General features: G+C 25.5%; 1 protein-coding gene across 1 annotated transcript; it reads right to left on the minus strand.

The window, feature by feature from the left end:
- Positions 1-2,102: 2,102 nt before the first annotated feature.
- On the minus strand, positions 2,103-24,983 carry LOC129612347 (putative uncharacterized protein DDB_G0286901). Its single transcript, XM_055525904.1, has 5 exons — positions 24,609-24,983; positions 6,680-6,773; positions 3,435-3,557; positions 2,798-3,125; positions 2,103-2,730 (listed from the first exon to the last, which is right to left on the minus strand). The coding sequence occupies exons 1-5, from the start codon at positions 24,811-24,813 to the stop codon at positions 2,386-2,388; spliced, it is 1,095 nt and encodes a 364-aa protein (XP_055381879.1). The 5' UTR covers positions 24,814-24,983; the 3' UTR covers positions 2,103-2,385.
- Positions 24,984-26,728: the final 1,745 nt, after the last annotated feature.

The raw sequence follows: 26,728 nt of genomic DNA on the forward strand, positions 1-26,728 counted from the left end.
TTTTAATAGCTGTAAAAATTTAGTATTTTATCTAATATATTAGCCTTACAAGTTATTTATAAAATTACAATACTAACTTAAATTGTTCAAAAACTTCATTCCTTTACGCTGCATTTTAAAATACCCAACATTCTTTATGTTTTGATCTCATTTTTAAATTTCAATCTAAAATGCAATAAAAGAAAAAACTAATTTTCAAAATGTTCCTAATGCGATACGTGATACATCGATATGCTTTCATGTATTATATATACATAAAACATATCCTCTATAATTTTCCATCATAAATTACTAACTTTGGGCAAATTCTGCAATGTATTTTTGCTAAATTCAATTCACAATGTTATTTTACGAACGCAAACTCTCATTTATTATGCTCTTAATCCAATTATAATTTTTCAGAATATTATTTTACTCCAAAATTTTAAATCACCTATCACCTCTAATGCAGTTAATTAAAATTCTTTCTATCATAACGTTTTACAGCAACAAAAATCTACAATTTAATTATGAACATTAAAAAATTTTGTGCCATTTTTGTAAAAGAACAAAGTTAGGAACCATTTTTCATTTACAATATAGTAAGAATATGTTGCAAGAATGACTTTGTAATTATGTGATATACTTTATAATTTTTAACACAATAATCTTTAAAAGCTCAAAAGTTTTTCATTTCATCAAAAAATTAAGATTGTTTCATTATAAAAAAAGTTTTCCTTTTTTTCTCATATACAAAATTTTATGCTATATATGTGTAAAAAGTAAAAGTAAAGACAGCTAAAAAATGTTATTCAAAACGACATAATAAATTATATGTAAGTAATTATGTCATATACGTACAAACGTAAATACGAGGAATATTAAAAGGAGACCTTTGTTTTTAGAAATACTCATACTGCCGAATATGATGACAACAACCAAATAGACATAAGACATTTGGGTAAATTAAAATATTCCAAAGAGCAAAAAACTGAAAAAATTAAAAGTATTATGTTGCAAACTTTACTTGTTATACACCCAAATTAAAAAACACATAATAATTATATGTGTTTGAAAACAATGTATAACAGCTTTATTATGTTCAAATAAAAAATTTTCTCTTAAAATATTTGCAAGATTTTACAAAAAAGAAAGGAAAGTAGTTGATCAAACCTGTGCGTCAGTAACATTCGAAAGTAGTACATTTTCTTAGAAATTCTAAAATTTTTATTTATAACACTTTGGATCTAATAATAATGAAAACGTTCTATTGAAATTATTCTCTAATTGCCACATACAATTTTGCATACATTTAGGATGAATGTGAAACTAATTATTTTTCAAATAATCCCAAATGGTAAAGAATGATGAATTTTGTAATATGAACACGAAATACATTTAATTTTGTTAATAACAGTAAAAATTAAATTATTAATTGCATTAAATAAAAAATTATTTCTGTTCTGCTATTTCTATTAACAGAGTCTGCCAACAGAATCTTCAGTATAACAAGATGTTAATAAAAATTTTATTACAAAAATTTTTATGTAAATGACAAAATTGAAAAAAATTTATTACTTTTAACAAGGCTAGGTAAAGCTGAACGTGCCAACTCTGTGTGATAACATCACGAATAAATAAATTTAAGAGTTGTATAATATTGCTATTTAATGCTATTACAGCTGTACTTAAGCCATAAAATCTCATCTAATTTTACATAAAATTACTGCATTATTAACATTTTCGTTTGCGAAAAATTTCAGTCTTTAGGTGAAATATAAGTTCTAAGATATACATAAATAACTTTTGAAGTTGTATGCATACCTGATTAGTTTTTGAGCTTAGAAGAACGAACGTCTGGAAAAACGAACAAATATTGCTAAATCGTTTCAGAATTCGACGCCTATCAAAAACATATACTTATATCTATACTTAAGACCATTGTGTCTTAAAGTCACGAACAAAATGGCAAAATTAACTTGTCGTACGTTTGTTCGGGTATAAAAAATATTGCAAAGCTGCACATACATACGAGCATTTTACATACTAATTTTAATAAATCTAATAAGTATACAATTGCAAAATAAAAGAAAAAACTTAAATCCTCTTAAAATTAATTTAAACTCTTATATTTCTATATTATATACATATGTACAAAATTATTGATATACTCGTAGTTTCAATATATTTATTTTAATTTCAATAACAATTTCTTAATTTATATTGCTTAAATTATAGAAATAAAATAATTAAATGAAAAAAAAAATAATAAAATACAAGTCACTTAAAATATATCTAACTAACTGCTTTACAAACATACAAAACTATATACAACTTTTGGTTTTAATTTTTGATCAATTTCAGTACAATTTGCCAACACTATACACTATATATACATACATACTATCAATTATTATTACTACTCTTGTCATCTTTTTTACTACTTTTATTTGTGTTAGAATCTTTATTTTTCAAATCCCCAATATTATCATCACTATTAATAAGTTCGTTTCCATTACAATCTTTTTGAATAGTTAAGCTGTTATTAGAAATATTAATTGTAACATTTGAATTATTTTCAACATTTCCATTTATAATATTATTATTATTATTATTGTTATTATTATTATCATTATTATTTCTAGTTGTTCCATCACTATTTGATAAATTCTCTGTATTTGTATATGATTCATTTAAATAACCGGCAGGACATAGAATTACTTCAGTATATGGAGGTGGTCGATGTAATTCCTAAAAATAAAAATTACAATTAACAACGTTTCTTCAAAAATTTTAATTTAATATAATAAAAATTTACCAGTTCTAATTGATTGTCAGAATTTAGATATGGTGGTGGTGCATCAATATTTCTTTGAACTGTTATACCATTGTTATTAATATTATTTGATGAATTAATATTTGTTGCTGTTATTATATTTGGTGCAGATGTTAATCCATTAGAATTTCTATCACGTACATTAGAATTATTAATACCATCATATGTGGGTGGACGATCTCTTAATCTATTTATAACACGAATTTGCATTGATGTCAATGATGTTCGAGCATCACTTGGATAATTATTAGCAGGATCATTATCATTTTGATTTCCTCGTGCTCTAGCCAATGCAGCTCTATGACGCGCTCTTAAAAACAAAAATTATTTTAATTACTTTAATTATTCAACTTAAATAGAATTTTTAATTAATTATTTAACTGACATATTTAATATTTTTATTAAATAATTACAATCAAAATATTTATTGAAAGATTTGCATTATTAAAAAGATTATATTTTATAGTTCATGAAATTAAAATTCAAATAAATGACTTGCATTTAAATAAATGTTATAGATATAATTTAGTAAGATCGCAATACAATTGCAAGAAAATCATGTATAATAAAATATTATATTTAGTATAACAGATAATTTAATAATAGGATTCAAACTTACGACAAATATTTTGGCCTGGTACATAAACGGTAAACAACCATTGCTAGTGCGGCAATACCCATTATTAAAGCAGCTGATAATGCTATTTGTGATGCTGTTACCAAATATCCACCGTTAGCAGAACTATAATAAAATGGATAAAATGTCATTATATTAGACTTGCCTGTATAGCTCATAGTTTTTTTGTTGATGTATAACAAATTTTATTTTCGAATATATAATTAGAATTTTAAGTGTTCAATTTTCAAAATGTCGTTATTGAATTATTTTTTTGAATAAATTTTTGTCATTTAAAAGTTATATAGCTGCGTTATCAAAAAACTTATTTTTTACACAAATAATAACATAAAGATAAGAATTTTATCTCATATACATTAAATGTATATAGGTTATGATATGACAGAATTGCCATCATTCCCATTTCTTGAAATATTAAAAAAAAAAGTTTTTATACCACTCCCAAAACTCATACCGATTTTCAATTAAATTTATTTTGATCACCATCTTCATATAGTAGCTACCAATTATATCTGGTACAGTCTTACAAAATCATTGAAGAAAGCATATACTCAATTTAATTTTGTTTTAATTTTTGAAGGCATACAATATAGTGTATTAGATACCTGCTCGCATTTGTTCCGAAAATTATTTTCTGAAAAATGATAAATCAATTTTTACAAACACAATCAACTATACCATACGAAAACTGTAATGGTCGTTATAATAAAACTCACTATCACTATAGCGTCTACAGCTTAGGTAAGACCGGAAGTGCCGTATGAATTGATTAATTATAATTATTAAAAATTTTAATAAATAAATATAAAATCGAGTATTCACAAAGATATAATACAACTTCAAAGTGTACTCTTAACTATAATTAAAAACGAGAAAAAATAGAGATGACCTTGTCAACTCTGTTATATCCATACGAATTTGTTATCCTATGTGCGAATAAATATTCCGTAACAGACTATGGGACAGAATATGAATTTAAGTTGCCGTATTACCATATTAATTTATGCAAAATCTCAGTACTGTGTGTGTCAAACTACTATTGAAGTTGTATAGCAGCTACCAGAAAGAGTCAAGCAATTTCAACGACTTTTATCAAACACATTGGCTCTACTAATATATTTGCTTGTGTGAAATTTCAACACCATAGCTTTTATAGTTTCTGAGATATAGCCAAATAAATTTTGAAGTTGTATGGCAGCTACCCGAACCGGTACCCCGATCATGTCCAATTTAAATAGGGTTCTGGTACTTACTACAATAAATTATTACTTACTACAATAAATGATAGAGTTTACCAACATGTTAACATACTTGTATTTGGAAAATTTATTTTAAGGTAATTTGTCGTTCCAAACTAAAGACATTCAAGTTCAGTTGAGAAGATCATAATTATTTAATTATTTATCTCTAGTGTAACCTCTAGAGAATTACAGTTTCGTTCAACGAATCGACTATCAACTTTATATGCTGAATTTACTCGAAAGATTTTTTTCAACTTGTAGTTAATTCCGTTTAAAGTCAATGCTATATGAGATGGAAAGTTTATTGAACGGCATGTTAAAAATATATTAAGATTTTGTTTTGAGTAGGTATATTTATGTCTACATGTACATATGTCTAAATAGTTCATTAAAAACTTTTATTTATTGCTCTAGTTATCAAAAACGAAATTGTTTTTAATAATAGAATATTTAATTTTAATTGTAGCAATAAAATTAACTTTAAACTCAATTTTCTTTACTACGTTTTCAAAATAAAATAAGCAGATCATTCATTACAGTGAGTTGAGGCTTTGTTTACAAACAATAGAGCAATAAGTGTATATGAAGTAACTTTACCTTATAGATATTCTATATGAAATATTTAAAACGAAAATTTAAAACGAAACTAATTTAATTTAACATTTAATAGACATTCAAATTTGGTTGCATATTACTAAAATAAATAAACTTTAATGTTGTTCAAGTAAAAATCAAAATTAATGCAATTGTAAGGAGCAATAAATTACAGCACATCTGTAAAAAAGGATATGATAAACAAAATTAGTGCAATGGGATAGAAATAGTACAAAATTGGTTTTACAAGAACTTAACTGCAAGAAAAATATTTAGAACAATGATATTTTCTAGTTTTGCTTTCTATAACCCCTTGCAAACCCGTAAAACTGCATATTGACGTGGTGGATAGACTTCGGGCAAAACTTGGAAAATAATGAAAATTTTGTAAAATAAATATTACAAAATTTTGATAGACACTTTAGAGAAATATTCAAAAAATACAAAATGAGTAAACTAAACCAACAAAATCGTAAATACCCTTGATGATAAAAATATTAATTTAAGGAATGAAAACGACTCTTTAGATACAAAAAAAAATCAAAAAACAAATGTTGAAATTTTAAAATTAAAACGAAAGAAGTATGCAAGCATAATCGAGATCATTGAAATTTCAGACAAATTGAAATAAAATTGAAAATAAAATTAAATCTCCAAAAAAAGAATTTGAAGAATTAAGCATGGAATTAAAGGCTGAATTTATATATTTAGAAAAAGGAAGATTTTTCAGGTATTCTGGACAAGCTAAAAGTATTATTATAGATCTGGCTAATAGTAATACAAAAAACAAGCCAATGGAGTTAAGACAAAAAGAACAAAGTCAAACTATTCACATTAAAACATAAAATTTGTGTAAAAGCCTTCCTTTTATATTTTAACAAAAAGGCAGATATCACAGGTTCAGCGAAACAAAAGAAATTTTCAGAAATAACGTTGTAATCACTGTTTATTACAAAGTAATACTTGATCCATTTTTCAAGAAATATTTATAACCTCGCCTTGTTATCGGTTATCATTAATAATTAAATAGAAAAAAATTACCTTTTGTTATCAAGATAATTATTTATTTTCACTTAATTTTGCGACTCGAAAAAAAAAACCTTCCATTACTTAAAATAAATACGAGGATTTCTTAGAAAAAAAAATGACTGTTCAAATCAAATTAAGAAATTTGCAAAAAACAACTTATTATTAAAAAAAATATTACAAAAAGCACTAAAACTTATAGAAAGCACTAAAGATTTTTAAAAAAACAAATTTTTGAACCCTCATTTTGGGAGTACTAATTCCAGATACAACAAAAAGTTAAAGCTCAAAAAATCTAAAATCCCCTTCAGAAAAAAAATTATTTTACGTAACTTAAAAACCAAAAAAGTAAAAAATTTTGTTTACCTGCACGTTGAATAATCAAAACCACATTCGCAAATTCCTTCGATACATACTAATTCAACACTTTTACAACAGTTGCCACATGCTTCCCCTAGTGCTAAAAGTAAAATAAATTAAAATTAATTTAATATTTTTATGCGAAATAGTAAATTCGAAAATGTTATTACTAAAAGTTTTTTGAATAGTTCGTCATTTTATAAAATACTATCCATAAGTTACAATACATCCGCACAGTACATATACAGGATAATTAAGTAAAGAGTCAATATTATCACACTCATCCCTCGCTTAACGGAAGCTCTTTGTACAGAATTTCGGCTTTACGGAATTCAAAAATTACACCAAAGCCTCTTTTTACGGAAAAAAAATTCGATTTAAAAGTAGTTTAAAAATTACAATTTTTATAAAAAAACTTATTTCTGGGAATTTTTTTATTTAAATATACATACATACATATATGTTAAATATTATGTAGATCCATAAAAACCATTGTGATTATGTATTCTATGTACTCTAACATTTGCAAAGAATTTATGTATGTAATTGCTTTTTTCCAAGAATTAAAATTTCTTATTGATTCTGATTGCCTAATGTTGTAATAATAGTAAAATCCCACTATATTTTTTGCAAATTAACCAGAAATATATATGTACCTATATAAGTTAAGGTAAAGAATTATGTATACATTTTGATAGAATGGAATTTCTCGTTATTTTTTTAGAAATTTAGAAAAGCCGTTGAAAACTCCAAGTTTCCGAATTTTGAAGGGAGATATCTTGGGAAAGGTCGTGATTAAAATTTACTTCTAGTGAAATAAGCAAATTACGTCTATAAGCTGCTATAATTTCAGACCCTTGCAACTTTTCGTCTAAAAAAACCTACATATATCAGGAATTTGAAAAATTGGTTTCAAATAACAGTTCAATTCGACGGCCCTTTACATTGAAGGATGTAAAAGTTTTGAAAACAGACACACGGACAGACAAACGAGCCGGATGAGCAGAGTGAAACTAATAAACATTTTTTGTAAGTTTTATTTATAACGAAAAGCGCATAAATAATTTAATTTTACGCATTACAGCTAATAATATTTCTTAGGGATTTAACAATAATCCCTAATGTTATATAGGAATACTATAAGAAAACTTAAAATATTAAGTATACGAAATTATTAATAAAATGTCAAGTTGTTGAAACAAAAATAAAATGTAATACTTTTATAAGCTTTCATTTCTATTTCTTGCGTTCCATTTTACATGTAACTTTTTATACTGCTGGACTAAAACTTGACTTAGCATATACGTATGCCTATTAGTTTCAAAAACCCAGCATTGTCATAGTGAGTCATTTTGAGTAAATTAGAAAAAACTCCTAACTGTTTTATTAATCATGACCTTAGTATGAATTTTTGTTTATTAAACTTTATTTTGAGAAAGCAAAATCTGTTACATATATTACTAATAGCTTCTGAATTATTTCGAATTTAAAAAGTGGAATTTGTGTTTTTTGCTACCAATTATCGGAATTAATGGTTTCCGCTATGTAAACATTTTGAAATTGGAGATAGAAAGCTAAAATTTCATACATAAATAGAAATACAAGAAAATGATTTCCGTAGAAGAAAATGTTTGCCTATCTCCCCCACTCTAAAAGTTACAGCTTCTCAAAGGCCTACAAATACATTTTTCAAACTCTGTAAACGCAGGAAAATAATGTCAGCCTTTTTCTACAACGGCATATTATATTCAAATATTAAAAAAATTAAAATCCGTTTTTTCCAAAATTTTTATGTCGTTTTTCTTCTAGACCTCAGGTCACAGGAGTCTAAAATTTTAGCAGCTTTTAAATATTAATAAATAGTTCATTTCGTAAGAAGAACATTTTTTTCTACCTCCAGACCCTCTCAATTTATCACTTCTTGGAATTTGTAAAATTTGAATTTTTGGCACGTTATATTCCCGAAACTGCAAGGTTTTTCAAATTTCTATAAATGCAGAAAGCTAATGTTAAATTCCATACCATTGAAAAACAATTATTTTTTTTAACTTAGGCAATTCACCCTTAAGTTTGATCTTTACGTTTACGTCTCTTTAATTTTTTTTGTTTTATTTCAAAAATTTTATAAATCCTAATCATCCTAAATATATGCAATCCGTGAAATAGTTTCGTTTATGAATGAAAGTAACTTTAATAGTGTAGTAGATATACATAGATCTATTGTTTTTTTTATATATTATATAAATTTAAATATAAAGATTTTGTTATTCTACTTCTCACTTAAATGCAAATCTATCGAAAGCAATAATTCTCTGTGTAATCCCTCCTCTCATCTACTAATTTATAGGAGGTGAGGGATTATTATACACCTAGAAACCTTTATATAACTTTATTGAAGTATTACATACTCTCACAAATGGAACAAAACCATTATTATTTTAAGTAAATTTTACGTATATACGCAGAAATAAGATTAAAATGCTTGGAAATTTTAAGGCTATCACTCATGAGTTTATCAACATAAATTTTATTTTTGGTATTTTTACATAGCATTGCACAACGTACACTTAATTGTTTTATTTACATTATGATTTCTCTTACATATTAAAAGAAATCTGACTATCAAAAAATCAACAAAATTTAAATTTAGACTAAATTTTATAAAACGTTTTCTAAAAATAGAACGCTCTACAATTAACCTTAATTTTTTAATCATATGATTTTTTTATCAATCTCGCATATACTCGTGTATGCCTAAATTAATTTCTGATTATTATTATTAAAATTTTAATCACAATAATCTACGTAATATTGAAAAGATAAGAAAATTAGCAATTTGTTCCTAAGAACAAAACGACACTCTCTTTTCTTTTTTATAATATTTCGTCACAAGCTTGAGTAAACTCTTTTCAAAATGTCTTATATTATGATCTTATGCAAACGTCTGTATGGCTCATAAAACAAATTTAATTAATGCTAATATTTACCAGATTACGCATTGCTATTATCAGTTAAATCAATTTGAATAGAATGAAGCGGGTTTTTTTTTTTTGGTTTTACAAAATGGAATTTTTTAACATGTGTATATTTTACAAATACACAAATGGAAATATATAGTAACAATAAACACTTGTTATCTTTATTGCACATATATACAATTTTTGGATAATAAAAAAAATTTATAATCTTATATAAAATCTACATAAGTAGGTGATTAATGATGCAAAGTGATTAATGAATTATGCAATTGAACACTCCAAAATATATATGTATATATGTTTATAAACAACTATAGTTCACTTCTAATTTCGCAATCCTAGAGATTATTAAATGCAGTAAACTACAAGCCATATGAGCTCCAAAGGTCCGTTAAAGTAATTAAATGGTTGATATGAGATTTCATACATTTCTACTGGTATAACAATTTTGGGTGGAAATGCCTTCCCTCCATGGTAGGGAAGTGTAAATAAACTATTTTTAGCAACCTTTTCGGTTCTGTCGGTCTGTGTGTGCACGCGTGTATCTCAAGTTCGGCTAAACCGATTTTGATGAAATTTTAAATGTAAGTTTATTTCGACAATGGCTCGGGTTGAACAACTTTTGGGATATGTCAGGCCTACACTTTTAGAACTGGACTTTTTAGCGGGTCTGTTTTATATTTTTGACCATTTTGAAGAAAATACTCAACGGATTTGGTTAAAATTTCATATATAAGCTTCACTCGATCAAGAATTTCAATTTGAATCCTAATTTTTTCAATTGGAATAGCTAAAATTATGTTCTCGTATTTAAAATAAATTTTTCTAGATCAAAACCGATGCGTACTCATACCTTTTATATATTACAAGTCTATGTACAATACTTTGATAGTATTTCAAACCTCTCATAACTCCTAAAGTAGAATAAATTGTATAAACAGCATAGCAAATTATATGTAGTTACATATTTATGTACACTTATATATAATGAAATAAAGTTATTTAAATTTAAACCATGGCCATAACAATTATTACCTTACATTTACCAATGTATTATGTAAATATAACTAAGGGTTGTGAGTAAAATCAACAGTGGGCACTAGACATTGTAAAAACTAATACGCATATTACGATCAATAATCATATATCATTAAATTACGAAATCAATTTCTTCAACATATAAATTTCAAGTTTTGTAACCTAAATTCTGAAATGTGCTGTAAAAAAAAGTAGTATGTATAAAAACTACGTACACCTAATTCTTAATGGAATATGCATTTAATTGGTATACGCCATAATATCATAAAGTCTACATGTTGAATATTTCTATTGAAAAATATATTATTAATAGATCTATCTATTCATATGTATATACATAATATGTAAATATAATTTCTGCAATAAACTACAAACTAATTGTGTACAATTGTATGTAAAAGTTCGATACTTTGTTAAAAAAAAAACTAATTATTTTAAGTTAGTGGGAGTTTTCCTTTCAATCAACATTCATTGTTGACATCTAACCCACTTAATCATTTCAAAATATTTAATAAATATTTTCTACAAGAAAATGACATAATACCTCAGTATCCATGATCTTAATTAGTCCAACCTAAAATTTCTTGAGGGAAACACTTATACTTTTATTATAAGGCAGTTGTATGAGTAAACTATTGAAGGGGTAAGCGGACAAAGGGGTTAACTTACATTTGCATCTTGACACATTTTTTCATTAACAAATTGCAAAACTATTAATTTTGTTTTGTTACTTAACTCCGATATGCACCGTCAATCTCGTCTTCTATTAAATTTCTAGTTATAAAAGTAATCACAGTTGAAAATATATGAAATTTAATGATGTTCTATCCGAAAAGCTCTATTTTCGTCAAAATGTTAGTTAACCCCTTTGTCCACTTAACTCCTCAATTGTGAACAAATAAGAATTTTGCAAAGTTTTCTAAAAATCTTTGTATATAATCTGGGAAATGCTTCCGATTTGCAAGGAATTTTTTATTAAAGTTCAATTATTCTTACAAAATCTTTTATAGCTCCGTATTTTTTTCTGTGTCACCCGATACTGCCCTGAGTTTTAATTGTATCCTTATGTACATATATTTTCATAGTATCCAGTTTGCTTGAGTACTATGTAAGGCTGTTTTGTAGCAAAATACGCAAATGTGTATCAAAAACACATTCGTTAATCATTGCGTGATTACTGTCGGTTAAGATTTATTGTATTTTAACCTTTAATTTACATATTTAATAGATTTATATATACATACATATTATATTTAGAAATTAATTAAATAAATAGACTTTAAATTTGCTTTTTAACTAACAATTTTATTTATACGCATTACTCAACCGAGAATTCATAAAAAATTTAAAATTAATTTAAAAGATCTTCTTTATATAACAAATATGACCACTATCAAATCAACTCAACGTTAAATCAACTTCAACTTTAGTACGGAGATTTCTGAAAATGTGATTTTATACTTCAAAAATGTGACGTAAAATTTCATCAAAATTTTGAAATGGAATGAAGTAATATAAAAAAAAATCTGATGTGGTCAGCATATAACCGACCGCATTGTATATTGTCTAGTTAAGTGAAAGGGTTGCAGAATATTATAAAAATATCTTTCAAATACTTCTTTCCAATTTTTAGGACATTAGTAAGCTTATAGTTAACATACCTAGAAAAATGTAAATTTGGTTCTTAGTAGAGTTTCGCTTTGTGCTACCCGAATTCCCAGAAATGCTCGCCAGTTAACCAGAACTCAAATATTAAATTTCAAGAAATTCCATCAATTCGTTCCGCAGATATGGGGAAAAGTGTAAAATCGGCCCGCAAATCAGTTCTCGAGCCCTGATCTGTCCAAAAAATTTATATGTTCATTCTTTTAATACGAGGAATTCATATATTAAATTTCAATGGAATCGGTCAATTATTTCTTTTTATATACGCAAAAATGTATATTTGGCCCGTATAGTAAACGTCCAGTTGCTGATGCCTGATTTTTCCAAAAGTTAGGAATTTTTGCGGACGGTCGAGAAAAGCTTATATATGAAATTTCAAGTAAATCGGTTGAATACTTTCTTCAAAATGTTCAAATATGTAAAACAGGCCCGCTAAAAAGTGCAGTTCCCGAGGCCTGATATATCCCAAAAGTTGATCAATCCGTGCCATGGTGGAAATAAACTTACATATAAAATTTCATCAAAATCGGTTCAGCAGAACTTGCACACACAGACCGACAGACCGACAGCCCGACAGACCGACAGACCGACAGACCGACAGACCGACAGACCGACAGATCGACAGACCGACAGACCGACAGACCGACAGACCGACGGACCGACAGGTTGCTAAAAATAGTTTAGTTACACTTCCCTACTATGGAGAAGTGCATTCCCACCGAAAACTCGATATGCAAAATTTGTTGCCATCACATAACCTACCTATTGTTTACACAATACGGTCGGTAATAAATTCAACGCTTTCAGACTAGGCGATGAACCTTCATAACAAAAATGAGAGCTTCTTTAAAAATAGATCGTCTTAATGGGACGTACCAATGAATTCATCTTTTATACAGCGAATTTGCTAAATAAGTTTTTTTTTAATTTTGAACGTTCGAATAATATGTATATTCAGCATAGTTAAATATATTAGTTTATTTCCTTCTGGCAAATAATTTCCGACAACTCTTATAATTTTCATACAAATTTGGAAATTATTTTCGATTTACTCTTAAGCTTGATGTCCTTATAAATATTATAGTGGCATTATTTAATATTTTTTTCTACAGTACTAAATAGAAATCTATATACAAAATATCAAAATGTTATAATGTGTCTCTTTACCTTACTGAATCCTTTGGTGAACTAAATTATATATAATAAACCTCTCTGAAATGAGCTCTAATTTGATAAATCGATACATGCGAAAATCTAAAATTTGATAACACCTTATTGTCTACCCAAACTTATAATTTTTCATAGATATGATTTATAAGATATATAACAGAATTCTTAAATGATTGATTGCCATTGATTGGTGTTTTCAAAAGGTACAATAAATATGAAATTTGCCGACATAGTATGTGACTAATAAAAGAAAATTAAAATTAAACAACTTGAATAAATCAAGTTTTTTCATTATTATAAGTTGAGCTACCCCTTCGTCATATTCAAAATATTCTTAAGAATTTTAACACAACTTTTAAAATATTGCTACACTCAAAACGAATATTTATACCAAAAATTCTGTAATTAAAAATTATTCATTTAAAATGTAATTTGGTTAAAATTACAAACCTAAAGATAAAATAAACAAGTTATACTCGTACTAGAAACAAATTCTAAAGAAAAACAAATTCTACATTATTTATTACATTTTATTTTTAATATACTTAAATGACATGTCCTTAATCATACTCGTACTTTGTATATGTTAATATGAAATATATGACGAATACCCACTGGTATATAATAATTATTTAATTTGAAGTCATGTAGGAACCTAAACAATACAAAAGCGTGTTAACAAAAAAAAAAAAATTCTGTAAAAATAATTTACATTTTTTTTCTATTCAAACATTGCATGTGTTTATTTAATTTCCTTTACTAAAATACTATGAATGTCGTCATCATACAGTCCAAAAGCCCTTCAAACTATTATATGTATGTATGTACATATTTTATATATATCATATTAGAAATAATATTGAAAGTGAAAAAATAATTTCCCGCAAAATTAGATTCTACATTATGACTCCAAAAATATAAATATGTATATAAGACCAAAAATTATACATTAAAATTATTTACTATATAAATACATAACTATGTCTATTTTTAAAATAAACTTAGTATTACAACATTGTTCTTAACTTAACAAAAAAAGCACATTAACATTATTGAAAAAATAAAAAAAAATAATAAAAGAAAATACAAATTTAATAGAATGACCAGTAAAAAACAGTGCATTCCGTATAGTGGTCCATTGACATATATTGGAACATGAACATCTTCGTTGCAGTAAGAAAGCAAATTGTTTCATAATATGTTTTAGGAGACCTTTAAGACAAAAAAAATTGCATGCTCTTTAAGAGAAACAAAAATTATTTTTTTTGGCTGTCTTTACAGAAAATAGGTCTATAACTTTAACTTTGTAATCAAAAATGTAAAGCAGGCCCGCTAAAATGTTCAGTTCCCGAGGTCTGATAATCCCAAAAGTTGATGAATGTGCGACGCATCACGCATGTGCACCCACAGACCGGCAGACCGACAGACCGTCAGATTGCTAAAAATTGAAGTTCGTTCGAAGATTGCTAAAAATTGAAGATTGAGAAGTTCGTTCCCACCGAAAAGTCGATATGTAAAATTTGTTGCCATCATATGACCTACCATATCGCATACATTATATTAAAATATATACCATATCGCATACGGTTGGTAAAAATGTTTGCTATTTATAAGAAATAAAGTTGGGTCACACCAATGGTTTGTAATGTAGCAATTTACTCTACTGAAAGTAAAAAGTGAAAGTACTGTTATACGAATGAAACACACGAATATATTTCAAAGATTGCATATACTTAGGATGAGCAATGTACACAATGTTTGAAGTAAAACAAAAAAAAATTTAGAAAGACGTTAATATAATACTCGAATTATATAATATAATGGTTAAGAATAACAATTATATTTTTTAATAGCATGGAATTTACCGCTTAGGAAATGTTAGGTTTCATAAATTCAAATTTTACAAATTTCGACAGGCTTCAACTTGAGAGAGGGTGGAGGTGGAAAACAGTTTTCTTCTAACGAAATGAACTACTTATTAGTGACTGAAAACTGTGAAATTGCAGACTTCTACAATGTGCGGTGTAGAAGAAAAATTATATTAAAAATTTGATAGACGAATGGAGGACGGACAGAGTGAAATTAATAAGCATAGAATTAACAATACCAGACGAAATGGGTTCTTTTTCTAGATTTTTTCCTCTTTTCCGAATTATTGCAAATAGAATGTTTATTTATGAAAATTCAAGCCTTGTAATTTGGTTTGAACTTTCAATCAATAAAGGAAAGTTTTCTAAATTCCCGCAAACAAAAAAACGCTCGAACACTATTTTTACAATCATTCTCTCAAATTTAATTATTTCTTTCCAAAATAAATCAAAATTTTTAATTGTTTACTAAACAGTTTACAAACTCGTGTGTAATCTTATCTTAAATTTTGTTAATTACCCAAAGAATTCAAATCAAAATCAAATTTCCAACATTTTTTTTTTTTTGGAGTGCATAACGCTTTTAAAACAATTTAAATATTATCTATTTGTGAACAATTTTTAACCACTTCTGATAAGGTTTACCGATATTTTAACTGATATTTCATGTTGAAATTAATATCAAATAACATAGGTTCTAAAAAGGTATATATATGTAGGTACATCAAGTACACAAGAACATTATAAAGCTTAAACAACTTGTATTGTGTCACAATGCTAAAAAAAAAATAATAATAAAATGACATTATACAAATCATTCGTGGGGCATTTGTCAGGTCCTTGGAGATTTTTTTTATTGTGGTATATTATATATGTGCAGGTGCATAGACTTATAAAAAATAACAATTTTAACATATTTTGTATATACAAAAAAAAAGCTTTTAATTTTTTAAACTTTTCATTAATGATAGCCTATAGTTTTACTATACAACTCGTATACATACGAGTACTAAGTAATATGATGGTTGACAAGTGAAAAATTTTTGAAAACAATATTTTCTATTTCAAATTTGTTCTAAACCATAAATAGAATTAAATTCTAATAAAATCTAACTTCTTTTAGTCATCGGCCGTGAACAAAATTAGAGTGATCAAAATTCGACTAACAAATTGAGCTTCGTATGTACGTATATGTTTCGACTAAAATTATAAATGTTAGTAATTATCCCAACTCAATTTCTAATTTTTTTGAAAATATGAGTTACATAACTATTATGTAGCCATATTTAACTATAGGAAGGTAATAAAAAATTTGATTTTTGTTTAGGAAAAAACAAGAAAAACCGGAAAGAAGAGGAATGAGTGAAAATTGAATGAGGTGGTTCCCTTTTTAAAAATTTTGAAAATAAAATTTTTAATTACGAAAATTTTCGAAAATTTATTGTAAATTTAACCAGATAAAATGTACATGAAAGGATACTTGTACGAATGTTTTCTACAATTCATTTTAGCATTTTAGTAAAATGTAAATCCAGTTTTTCAACTTGTTTTGTAGCATTTGCAGATATTACATAGCTATATAATAAAACTTATGTCACACTGCAAGCTATTAGTGAATTTATTGCCGCCTTTAATTTCCAATAAATGACCAAATTATTTTAAAAATTGTATGGCATTTATTTCAGGAACTGTTTAGGAACACTTAGGAAAATTTAGTAAATCTAAGCTTTAGGGTTTCATTGTAATACTAGAATTAATTTTTAAATTTAACAGGAGCTACTCGAACCAATACTTCAACTAAACATAAATTAAGTGAAGTTTTTTCTCGGACAAGCAGATAAACAGATATATGTATAGCTTAATCCACTCAGAACTTGGCTCAGCTAAACAAAAACATATACGTCGGTTGTGTTTGAATCTTGAACGTCTATTTCTTAGCATTGCGAACGGAGTAGGCAAAATCTACGTGATTGAAAATTTATGTGAATATTATAATTCTTCAAGTGTAATATTACAATTTGATAAGTTAACAATTATGAGCTACGAATAGTTTATTTCTCATTTAAATAATTTAAAAATATTTTTGCTATTATAGATAAGAATATTTTTTCAAAATCAATGTTTTAATACTTAAAGATATCAATTTAATAATTAAAAAATAATTAAATTTAAAACTAAAAGACAATCAGTCTTTTTCAAAATCTATGAAATTCATTAAATTTAATTCTTTTAATTAAATTTTTACTTTGAAAATGACTTCTCTGTTAAATAAAAAATTGCTAATAAAATTCTGATAATAACGAAAAAAAAAATAGTTGAACTTGTCAACTCTGTGATATCCATACGAATTTGTTATCCAATGGACGAACAAATATTAAGTTGCCTTATTACCATATTAATTTTTACAAAATTCCAGTACTGTACTGTTTTTTCAATAGTTTCTAAGTATATTAAAACAATGGTTACAATAGTATTGAAGTTGTATGGCAGCTATCACAAGGAAATGAACAAATTTTAATGATTTTTGTCAAACTTTACAGCCCTAATAAAACATTTGCTTGTATACGAAATTTCGAATATTATAGCTTCAATAATTTCTGAGTTAAGGTCAAATAACTTTTGAAGTTGAAGGGTATCTACCCGAATTACTGCCTCGATCATGCCCAATTTAAATAGGTTTTAGGCATTTACTATAATAAATCATATAGAGTGAAAATTTGGTAATCTTAACTCAATTAGTTTTTAAGTTATCACTGGGCACACAAACTGATGGACAGACAAACAGATATGGTTAAGACGGCTCAGAGTTCGACGCTGATCAAAAACATGCACTTATTTCTATATCTTAGAATATAGAATATATAAAAAATTAAAAAAAAAATATTATTACTTAATAATTTATTAATTTATAACGTGTATATAAACTGTACCCACATATTTGTGTCTAACTAACTTGCTCAGAAATTTTCTAATCTAACGACTACTATCAAGTATATTGAATTTCGTATAAAAACTCCAAAGTGACAAAAATGATATCGAAAATTTGCTACAAAATTAGTTTTTATTTTTAATTTTTGATAATCACTAACATGATAACTGGGTCTTTATTGTAATGCCAACGCGCTTCTAATGTCAATAAATACGCTTTTTATCACAACAAATGCACAATTATTATCGATAAAGCTTATATAGTTATAACATAGATAAGTACTGCAATTATATTGTATATATATATACGTAATATCGTCGGTTAAGAATCAGAAAGCATTAAGTCAAGAAACTGTGTTTTGAGTAAATTCAATTTGAAAAAATCGTAAAATTGTAAAACTAATCAATTAGTGCAATTAGATTGGTCTCTTTAATTTCTAGATTTATAAACTATATTCTGGATTTGCATGATTTTTTGCCATACAACAAAGATTATATTATTCTGATTTAATTCATCTATGAAATCCGAATTCTCAAAAAATGCACTTAGTGCTTTCTGCTTTTTAACCGACGTTATATTGTTGTAAAATTTTTAAGTTACTTAATATTGTGACCTATAAATGCGCATATTTAATGAAATATATGTATACGTGTTGTTATCATTCAATAAGTAAATTAAAAAATACATGCATAAGTAGTTTATGTAATGTGGATAAAATTTATACAAAGATAAGATTTTTAATAACTCTACGTGAAATTATTTTGAAATCAATTGGCAATCTGAAAACAACTGTACATATGTATGTAATCTATTAGATGTTGCATAGTTAATAACTATTAGATTAGTCGAATAGACTGATATATTCGATTCATGATCAATGAATTTTCAATAATTATAATGTGTGATAAAACACTAACTGCCCCTAAAAGTATGCAAAATATTCAACTACATTAAAACTTCAATAATAGGTTTTAATAAATTTTCTTGAATTTCAAACACGAGTTTTCAAATTGTAAAAACAAAGGTATGTAAAATTTATATGGTATATAATAGAGCAATATTATCCAATTTATATTAGGATTTTTAATACTTTCATTTAAAACATGACAGTTTCTTATTTATTCTCGAAAGCTACTACAAAGCTACACAAGGTCTTTTAAAGACTTCTTTCAAGACTTTAAATTTGATATTTAAGCGAAATATCAAATTAGTTTTTAGTAAAAAATCTAAAAATTTATTAAAATAGAAAATTTATTACATAAAGTTCAATGTACCACCGCATTTTAAATACATATTCATACATATTTAATGTGGGTATATAATATATTGTAAAAATTTGGTAATTGCCTTCGTTTACCGTGCACGGTCTTAAACATTATATAAACACAATTTACACACTACTGTTTTATATTATATATATTGTAATTCTACGCTTATCACGTTTTTCTTTAAATATCGATTTTATTAAAAATAATATGAAAATGTAGCTAGTTATTAACTATTTACTATATTTTATCATAAAAATTTTACTATTCTTTCGTACATTCAACTTTAATACATACGGATAAAAATTGTGATAACTAACAAATGTAAGTAAATAAATTAAAATGTATATAAAATAAATATAAATAATTTAATATTATAAATATTAAAAATGCATAAAAATAGCGGACAAAGTCCTACTCGGAAACTACATGAAACTTTTGGAAAAAGGATTTGTGACTCTCGTAAAATTTACCCGTATAGTTCCCTGTTAATATTGGTAAATTTTCTGTATGTGTCTCAAAATGCCTTCTAAATTACTGCAAAAAAAATATATAAAAGACAAATTGCAACATTGTATAAGATATTTAATTTCCGTCCAAGTTAAAAAAAGTAGCTCATGGAAAACTGCACGAACCAATAGTTGATATTGTGCTTTTGTGTATAATTTGAAGAGTTCAGCTTATTAGTGGCCTACTTGCAAAAATGACATTTCTAGTAAACTGCGTTCTAAATATTTAAATATTTAAGTTTAAAGAAACAATTTAAAAATTGAATAGAGGAGTAGAGAATTTAAAGAGGAATAAACTAAGTATTTTGAAAATATAGAATAATTCTTTAGGCCATTACTGCTCTATTGAAGATAATAACTCATTTTTGCAAGAATGATAGGCCACTAATATTTTGAGCGCCTCATTTGTAATTTGGAATTTTTGATAAGTTAGCTTTTTAATACGTATTTAATATAGCGACTCTCAAAAAATTTCAAATTTTGAAAAATGATTAAATTATGAAAAATCAAACTATTAATTAGCACGGCAACACTAATCTATGATTTTATAATTTTATTCATTTATTGAAAATTTTCTTTAAATATACATTTTGCATATTTGTAAAGTAAGCACTTGTTTATAAATATGTCAACAATTATGCTTATAATGTCTGAACTTCATTCTTTAATAGAATTAAAAAAAATTATAATAATAGCGATTTTTATATATTAATTCAAATAAATAAATTTATAATTAATTATTTTTGTATGTAAGACTAATGAAAACAGGTGACAAGCAAAAATTAAATATCTATGTTTTCACAGAAATAGCTATTTTCCATTTTCATGAAAATTCAATTCTACAACTCAGTTTTAATTCAATTTACAGGGTATTCCATCCAAAAAGGTATACTTTATTATTAAAGAGGTAAGTGAACAAAAGGGTTAACAAACATTTTGACGAAAATCGAGCTTTTCGGATGGAATATCATTAAACTCCATGTATTTTCAACTGTGATTACTCTTATAGATAGAAACTTAATAGAAGACGAGATTGACAGTAGACGTAGGAGATAAGTAACAAAAAAATTAATAGTTTTGCATTTTGTTAATGAAAAAATGTGTCACAATGCAAATATATGTTAACCCTTTTGTCCACAAAGAGATGTTTTGTTCTTGTTGACAAAGAGATTAGCTTTCTGAAAAGATAAATCCGGTAATAGCGTTTTTGTTATGACGTTCTTAAATAAAAGAATAATTTCTTAAAATTTATTTTTTTTTATCAAAATACAATTCTGGAAATACCTACTGCTTTTCATAACAGCCATTTGAATCGAAAATTTTTAATATACTTTCTATACTTTTTATTACAGCCTTTTAAAATCTTGAAATTTAAATGGTGTTCTTTTCGCTATATCTCCTCGACCATAAAATATTTTTAAATTTTTGATAGCTTAGATTAATGTTTAAGCAACGGGAAAAGTTTTTATGAAAAATTTTTTTCGAAGTTTCAAAAAATTTTATAAGAAATTTTCAAGATAAAAAAAGTAAAAAAATCGGGAAAAATTGAAAATTTTTTAAAGTTCGAATTCTTGTATTTCCAAAACTACAACAAAACTACAACAACAAAATAATGCGGTATATTATTATCAGGTCATTTATAAGCCCTTGTTATACAAAACTGTAAATTTGAAGTTTCTATCTTTTTAGAGCATTGTGTACTTTTCTGAATCACCTTGTATATTTTTTATCCCGTACATTTAATAATTTTAATTTCATATTAAATATTATAATATTTCACAGTACAGATGGACTTTGATATCTATATTTATACAACTATAATACAAAAAAAAAATTTTATTAATAATATTGTATTTTATTGAAGGTATATAAAAGGTATATTAAAGGTACAATCAAATAAGATTTACAAACATAATAAAAATAAAATGAATGAAGTCAAGTCAATTAATATGCAAAAACAAATAATTATTATTATGATAAAAATTAATTGAAATATGAAGTTAATTAAATAGAAAAATAATATTTTGAAAAAAAAAATATTTAATAAGAATTATGAATTACGTATGTAACCAAGCTCTCCATTTTTTATTTTTTTTTCATCATAAATTATAATTAATTTGAATATTAAAACTATTTCAATTGGTGATAGAAAATTTTATTAAAATAATTTGTTTTATAATATTAAAAATATTGAAATGTACGTTTATTATGTGAAACACTGGGGAAACTAGGGGCTACCCAAGCGACTTATTTTGAATTGATATAAATAGTGATGAATATTAGAAGCCAAGACCTTAAATTTTCGATATTTTAATAATATTTATAAAAAAAGCCAAATTGAGTACTTATTTTCTTTTTTAATATTTTAAGAATACTTGAAATAAATTTCATAATAATCTTGAGAAAGAACGCGATACAACACAATTGGAATTTAAAGCCTTTAAAATTATTGTTACCGTTTACAGTTATATTATACTTACATACATGGTTCTAAATATAGGATTGATAATAGAAATACACTCAAAAAATCAATTAACAAAATATTAAAACTTGGGATTAGCTATGGATTACTCTGGAATATGAACAACTTATAATTGTACTCTTAGTTATAAATTTAAAATTAAGTGTTTACCATACAAAAAATGGAGTAAGATATAGGCAAATTTTTGAAAAGTTCTTAACAAATTTTAAGAAACAGAAAAAAATTCTTATACATATAACTTACACAATATTATTATTACTGCAAACCTCTTGCATAATGCAATTTTACAACATTCCTCTTAGTAGTTTGCTATTTGGTATAACAAAATGTCGTAATCAACGAAAATTTTTACAATAAAGCTTATCTAATCATTTGTTTAACCTTATATAAATTTTAAGTAAATAATAACATATTTAAAATAAAATTAACATCATTTAGCCTTGTTTTTTTTGTTAATTTGATTAACAGGTGATTAAATATTTGACATATAAGGTTGTAATTACAAAAATTTTGTTAAAATTACATTATAATTTTGGAATTTCAATAGAACGAACGTTCAAGATTTCATTAGTTTCGTTTGTAAGTAACAATGAAAATTTTTTTTAATAAAAAGAGTCTTTAAAACTAAAACAATTATTGAGAAATAAATTTGTTAGCGGTAATAGGGGTTTTTACTGAATATAGGATTGTTAAATAAAAATTTAACTCCATTAAAAATATTATTAAAACAAAGTCGAAAATATTCTGAAATTTTGATATGAGAATAAAAAAAAAAATGTTGTTAAAATTCAATAAAAAATGGAACAAGTTTTCATGCATAGAATTTTTTTTCAATAATGCACTTGAATAAATTTAATTTTAATTGCTTGTCAGTTTAAAGAAAAATATCGAGGTATGTAAAATGCATAATCGTACTCACATTTTTAAGTTGTCGGGTGAGCTTTGGAACCATAAACCAAAAGGAATTGTAAAACAAAAATTTGCAATAATTTTAAGTGCGAGCTCAGTTTAAAAAAAATCTACCCGATGGGTTTTAATTACCTTAATTCATAATTAGCTAATACGAATTTAGTATTTTTAACTTCAGAAAATCAAATTCTTCTAATTTAGAAATTATTAAAATATGTGCCTTTTAAAAGCAATTTGTTTTTATCAATGCACTTGTAATAATGGCTAATATCCTTTATTTTGTAAACTTAAAAAAGGGATATGCATAATAATTTTGTACCGAATATCTCCAAGAGAGAGAGAGGCATAAAAGTAATAGTTTTGAATTAGATATGAGGTAAGATAATATAATTTGTAAAAATCTAAGAATTTAATTATAATCACAAAAAAAAAACAAAATGGCGTAAAATGGTCGCTTTCAGAACTCATCCGCCTATATGTAAAATTGCCTTATAGCACTCAATTAGAGGGATGCTTGAATGAAAATTTATGCACTTTTAACTACCTTTAACTAATAATAAATATTAACTGATTTCTTTTCATTTGTTCCATAATTTGCATAATTAAAAACGTAAAAAAAATACTATTACTTTTAAGAATTAAAGAAAAAATATCGTAAATTACGCACACCATTAATTACGTACACCAATATTGTATTAAAGCTTTGCATAAGTCTTGGCGTTTTATACTTATTAACACATTATGAGCGGGTGGCCTAGCATGAACAGCAATGTTGCGTAGCGGGCGTGTATACAATGCATACATCCGGATACATAAAAAGTTTGAGGGCCCTATTACTCAAAAAATAACAAGTTTTTGAAAAAAAAAAATATAAGAATAAAAAAATGTCTAGAATAAGTTTCTACATCCATATTGTCTATAATAGGATTATAAGTGACAATCCACACAAGCGGGTACTACCCGACCCGCTCATAATGTGTTAAAATATTTATTTACAAAGTATTTATGTATGTATGTATATCTACAATGTTAAAACCATTTCATTATTAAATACATAATGAATACAAGAATCAAACTAAATGAAAAATTAAATTTCAAAAAAAAAAACTTTATAAAACTTACAAGGACAAATTTCACATAGTCCAGTATTGTAGTCTCTTTGGTAATGTGGGAAACATTCACAAAATCGAGTTTGTAAATCACAGTATTCGAAATTTTTACATTCACTTGATTCATTACATCGATCATTATAAATATAATCCGATTTGAAATCAACATTGAAAATATCCTGTTTTGATGTTGCATATAATCCTGTTGTACCAAACATTTTCTTATTTTTGTTTATTATTTTAAAACTTATTCCAAAGCTAATTTAATTAAAATAAAAATTTAAAAACAGAAAAAATTTATTGTAAGAACAATAAAAACAATATAACAGTAAGTTCTATAAATTCACGATTCTAAAAAAAAAAATTTTCCTATTTGAAAATACCGGTTTTCCTCGTAACGTCTTGTTTCGTGACAATTCCAAACTAATACTAAAACATTGTAAAGGAGTTTTTACTTTTTTTTTTGTTTTCTTTAACATACACACAAAGTACAACTTTCCTTTCTTTTCCAAGCTAATCAGCAAAAAAAAAAACAAAAAAACACAGCGGCAACAACAAAATGAAAATAAAAGCAATTGTATGTTTTTCTTATCGCTAATTTATCGAAATGTAAAAAAAAAAAAAATAATAATAAAGCACAACAGTCTAAATATAGTTGAACAAGTGCTTTCGAAACTAAACTTTTTTTACATTGTACTTTATAAGGTTTACACTGCATACGGTCACACATATTTATTCATATAGAGTTGGGGTAGGCGATTAAATATAAGGGTAACCAAATGTATTAATTTCTTTCTAGTAATATGTCCTTGTATACGGTCTATTATTGGACACAAATTTGTATTTGAAATTTTAGTAATGAATTTTACACGTGGTAAAATACGATATATAATTATACACACACACATCTATATTCATGTTAATATTTTATAACAATATGAAGGTTCTTCTAAAGAATTTTAAAATCGGTGTACTTTGAATGCGGCACGCTATAAATAACTAATTTAAACCTACTGATATTTTGAATATATTTCAGAAATTATTTAATTCTTTTTTTTTACATGTTACACGAATTTTTATCGTCGGTAGGTTTATATCGTTATAGTAGGTTATAAAATTTATTCAAATTAAATACCTTTTTTAATCAAATTTAAAATTAAATTTATTTTAAATTCGTTGAAACTGAAGTGCAGTGGATATTCATACAATGAGTACAAACATAATATGGTTTTATATGAATATTTACACTATCCTCTAGCTTGATTTATAGACTGATTCTTTTCTGCTATTAAAATATCTGTTATACTGGATACCCTATTCAAAAACTTTGTATTATTATAATATGCTTACTTACCATACGTTCGTGCATTCAACAAAGTAAAGTAATTATAACTCTACTCGCATAATACATAATACATATATACATATGTATGTATTTTTCAAAAGCTTCAATAATTATCGCAATGATAAAATAATCTTCTAAATACTTACACATATATTCACAAACAAATATGAGAGTACCATAAAAACTGATAGCATTATTCTTATCATTTTTTTATCATTTAAAGATTTTAATATTTGGCTTTTTCTTTTAATTGATTAACTTATCATACACTCGCTCTTCTGCGTACAAGAGTTTTCATTAAGTTTCAGTATATTGATATAGGTAGGTACTTTATGTATTTAGGAGATAGAATAGATTTTATCATAGGGCTTAGTACTTGAATTTCCTAATAAGCAATAATTTTGCACTAGTATCAATTCAAAAACTAGTGGAACGATATTAGAGTAAATGAAAGCTTCATGTACATAAAAATAGTTTTAGTTGTTAACAAGAACACATACATATGTAATTATCACACCAGATCAATTCATGTTAACACGTTTTTAAGAAAATTTTAAAAGTTTACACATAAACATATACATATTTTATCTTCAGATCTAAAAAAAAAAACAAATTACATAATATCGTAATAATATGATGTCTTATATAAAGATGAAAAAAATAAAAAACAAATAAACTTTCTGCACTATAGAGCTAGACGTTTCCAATTATTGGGTTTGCAAGTTCAGATTTGGAAAACAACCCACATAATTTATATTGGTTTTTACTTAAAGCTTAATATATACATT

The sequence above is a fragment of the Condylostylus longicornis genome, unplaced genomic scaffold (assembly GCF_029603195.1).
Source record: "Condylostylus longicornis isolate FDR11 unplaced genomic scaffold, ASM2960319v2 ptg000004l, whole genome shotgun sequence".
Classification (NCBI taxonomy): domain Eukaryota; kingdom Metazoa; phylum Arthropoda; class Insecta; order Diptera; family Dolichopodidae; genus Condylostylus; species Condylostylus longicornis.